General features: G+C 42.1%; 1 protein-coding gene across 1 annotated transcript in view; it reads right to left on the reverse strand.

Annotated features, from left to right (window-relative positions):
- Nucleotides 1-937: 937 nt before the first annotated feature.
- LOC108532678 (bifunctional methylenetetrahydrofolate dehydrogenase/cyclohydrolase, mitochondrial-like) overlaps nt 938-3990 on the reverse strand; it is a 25799-nt gene continuing 22746 nt past the window's right edge. The window contains 3 exon segments of the mRNA XM_017876868.1: nt 938-1021; nt 1340-1756; nt 1758-2334. Coding sequence (XP_017732357.1) covers nt 938-1021; nt 1340-1756; nt 1758-2334 — 1078 coding nt within the window.

The following is a 3990-nucleotide window of genomic DNA, read 5'->3' on the forward strand; positions in this document are numbered from 1 at the left end:
GTCAACAGGGTACATCACAGAAAAGCAGGCAGCTGCTGACAGTTCTTCGGTGGAAGAGTAAGTTGCATACTTACCCAAGCTGCCCAAATGATTATCAAGCCAAGTTTGCTTTTCAAAAATAGGTTTTAAGATACACCAAAGAAACTATACAATACAAAAATTTAACAATGAAGTTAAAGTATATAGCAAAAGTCAAATATGACAATACACATAAATAATGTGTAAAAGAAGCCTTTCAATCCTAGAAAACTAAAATGGGGAGAAATTACTGAAGGGTAACATACATAAAATGAGTACTAATAGCAAGGAATAATCCTAACATTTTCCCAGTGACTGACTAAGCCTCAAAAAGACAGCTTAGGAAAACGATTAACATGTAGTTTTCCTTTTTTCCTTGCCAATTCAGTTCTACTTAGATAAATCTGGTTACCAATCAATACATATACAAATTAGAGTATTTTTTTTTCTGCTCAATTACTACCATTTTTTTCTTTCTCACCTTTTCCCTAATTTTCTCTAGCAACACTTTTCCTTTGGTTTGGTCAGTTGAACTCAAAAGGTTTGGTATCTAAAATGAGTATCAACTGTTACCAGAATAGCACTTGGGAAATGCAATCCTAGAAAAGGTAAATGTGTAACCGAGGTGCTTAACAAAGTGAAGTGTCCAGTCTCCATACGGTAATGTCTCCCACCTTAATCACTAGATTAATGGCTGCTCATGGCTAGATCACAGGACCCTGCATGATACTGGAATGCTCCGTGGTGAGGTACTGCAGCGGTACGTGCACAAACACCTACCTATTTAAGCTTTCAATAAATACAAGACATCATTGTAAACCATTTCAGTAGAATAAATTAAAAATATTGCATTTCTGTTGGCCTGCTTTGCTTCTTGAGCTGGCCTGGAGTGCTGTTCCTGACATAGTAGACACAATAGCTAATTAGCGGCTACCCTAAGCTTTTTAGACTCCAGCACTTCTCGCTCTTCAAGCCTCAGCACCTGTTTTGCAGCAATAATGGTTTTTTTTTTTTTTTTTTTTTGAGACGGTGTGTTGCTCTGTCTCCCAGGCTGGAGTACAGTGGCACGATCTCGGCTCACTGCAAGCTCTGCCTGCCGGGTTCACGCCATTCTCCTGCCTCAGCCTCCCGAGTAGCTGGGATTAGAGGCGCCCACCACCACGCCTGGCTACTTTTTTTTTTTTTTTTGTATTTTAGTAGAGAAGGGGTTTCACCGTGTTAGCCAGAATGGTCTTGATTTCCTGACCTCGTGATCCGCCCGCCTCGGCCTCCCAAAGTGCTGGGATTACAGGCATGAGCAACCGCACCCGGCAATAATGGTATTCTTCATTAGCATTGCCACTGTCATGGGGCCAACACATCCAGGAACTGGAGTGATATAACCGGCTTTTTCTCTGACTCCTTCAAAATCCACATCTCCAACCAACTTGGGTTTGGGAGTTATAGGATCGTGAACTCTATTTATTCCCACATCAATGACTGCTGCTCCTTCCTTGATCATATCTGATGTGATCAGATTTGGAATACCCGCAGCAGATATTACAATATCTGCAAAAATTGTATGTTTCTTCAACTGCTCTTTGGGAGTATATCGATGAGATATTGTAACAGTGGCATCACCTCCGGGACGTTCATGCACCCCATCTATGTGCAGTAACATTATAAAGGGCATTCCAACATTTTTTGACCTTCCAGCCACAACCACATTCTTCCCTAGGGTTGGAATGCCGGTTCGCTTAAATTATTTCCCACACACCCCATGGGGTAGCCGGTAACGTGGAATACTGGTCGAAACACATTCGCCCTACATTAATTACGTGAAAGCCATCAGCATCCTTGTCCGGAGAAACAGCATTGCAGATCCTCCTCTCATCAATATGCTCTGGAAGAGGCAGCTGAACAACGAGGCCATCTACATTATCATCATTATTCAGTTTACCGATTACATTCAACAATTCTTCCTCTGAAATTTAAGCTGGTTTCACAATTGTCTCACTGTTCATTCCCATATCTGCAGCTGCCCTGGTTTTGTCGAGGACGTAGGAGTGACTTGCAGGATTCTCCCCAACCAGGATCACGCTCAGGTGTGGCCTTTTGTTGCCTGAGGCCACCCACTCTTCTACCTCCTGCCGCACTTCCTGCTTGAACTGCTGGGCCAGTTTCCTTCCAGAAGTTACAACAACTTCATCTCGAACTGCGGCGAGGTGGAAGGGGTGAGGGCGGAGGAAGCAGCTGTGCGCTGGCTGCAGCAACCCGGAAGCCAGCGCGGACGTGAGGGAAGTCGCAGCCGTAGCCCGCGCCGGTGACCGCGCCAGGAACTGTTTAATAATTTTAATTTTTAGTAGAGATGGAGTATCTCTATGTTGCCTAGGCAGGTCTTGATCCCCTGGCCTCAAGTGATCTTACCTCCTTAGCCTCCCAAAACGTTGGGATTATAGATGTGAGTCACAGCCCCCAGCCCCAGGTTAACTTTGGAACCCCTTGGCTGAGAGGAGGGGTCCATTCCGTTGGTTGGGGGGCTTAGAATTTTATTTTTGGTTTACAAAGGTACACAATATATTTGATATGCATATATATTGTGAAATGGTTACCACAATCAAGTTAATTAACATATCAATTGTTTGTCATAGTTACCCACCCGCTCCTTTTTAATAAGAACATTGAAGATCTATTTCTTTAGCAAATATTAAGTATATAATACAATATTGGCCAGGGGCTTTGAGTCTGCCTTTCTGACAAGCTTTGTGGAGTGCTCTGAGTAGCAGGGTTATTTGACTATTAGGAAAGACAACAGTTTGAGGTAACAGTAATTTAGGAGACTCTATCAAGGGCTGAAAGAGACCGTGAAGGTAACTAGCATTCGCCCAGGAAGGACTGCCTGATTCTCCAGCAATTTTGCTTATGGAAATCTGCATTTTCTTGGTCTGGATAGTCAGCTGCAGCTCCTCACTAGTTTGTAATAGCATACTATCTTCCTAAGACGGAATATGATGGAGTAAAAACATCACAAGTTTTAGGATCCAACACGTGGATACAAATCTTAGTGCTCTTGGGCAAGATCTTTTAACCTCTTCAGTTACTTCATCTGTGGGGTGAATAAAATAAAGTCTTCCATACAGGGCTACTGAGAAGATTACACAAGCACTTGGCAGAGCGCCTGACTCATAATAAATGCAAAGGTCTAGAGTTGTTATCTTTACTATTACTAATATATACATTGGTCATTTCCCTCTCATGGAAACAATGACAAATTTATTTCAGAACGTTGTTCTTGAACAATATGAGAAATACCTTCTGTTTGGGGAGACAAGATAGTAAATTTCCCAACATATGCTGGATGGTCCTTTTTCTTTTCAATGTCTTATTTCTGAAAGACGTAGTAGGGGAAGGGCAGACTCAGAGAGAACTGTGTTGACTTACTGATTCTCAGGAGCTTTGTTTCGAGTGACTGCAGACATTGCTTCCTGACCCAGTGAATGTACAGACCATTGATACAACTCCTTCCAGTAATTGAACCCCAAACAAACAATACTATTCTTCCACTTTCTTTTCTTAGCTAAACACCTTTGACATATACTGATCATTTTTCTTTAAACCTTCCTAGACTTTCAGTTCAATCTTTCTTTTTTCCTTCATTAGCTCTTCTTTACTTCCTTCTGTCTTTGTTGCTTTTTGCTATTCACAAATGGGGTTGGGCTGGGTGGTAAGAATCTTTTTACTTAAAACGATTTTGTGATAACTCCAAATATGAGAGAACAGGAAAGTGAACCAATAATTTTTTTTTTTTTTTTTTTTTTTGAGACAGTTTCACTCTGTTACCCAGGCTGGAATGCAGTGGTGTGATCTTGGCTCACTGCAACCTCTGCCTCCTGGGTTCAAGTGATTCTCCTGTCTCAGTCTCCCGAGTAGCTGGGATTACAGGGGTGCACCACCCCACCCAGCTAATTTTGTATTTTTAGTAGAGACAGGATT

This window comes from Rhinopithecus bieti, unplaced genomic scaffold (assembly GCF_001698545.2).
Source record: "Rhinopithecus bieti isolate Rb0 unplaced genomic scaffold, ASM169854v2 scaffold_76, whole genome shotgun sequence".
NCBI classification, from domain to species: Eukaryota; Metazoa; Chordata; class Mammalia; order Primates; family Cercopithecidae; genus Rhinopithecus; species Rhinopithecus bieti.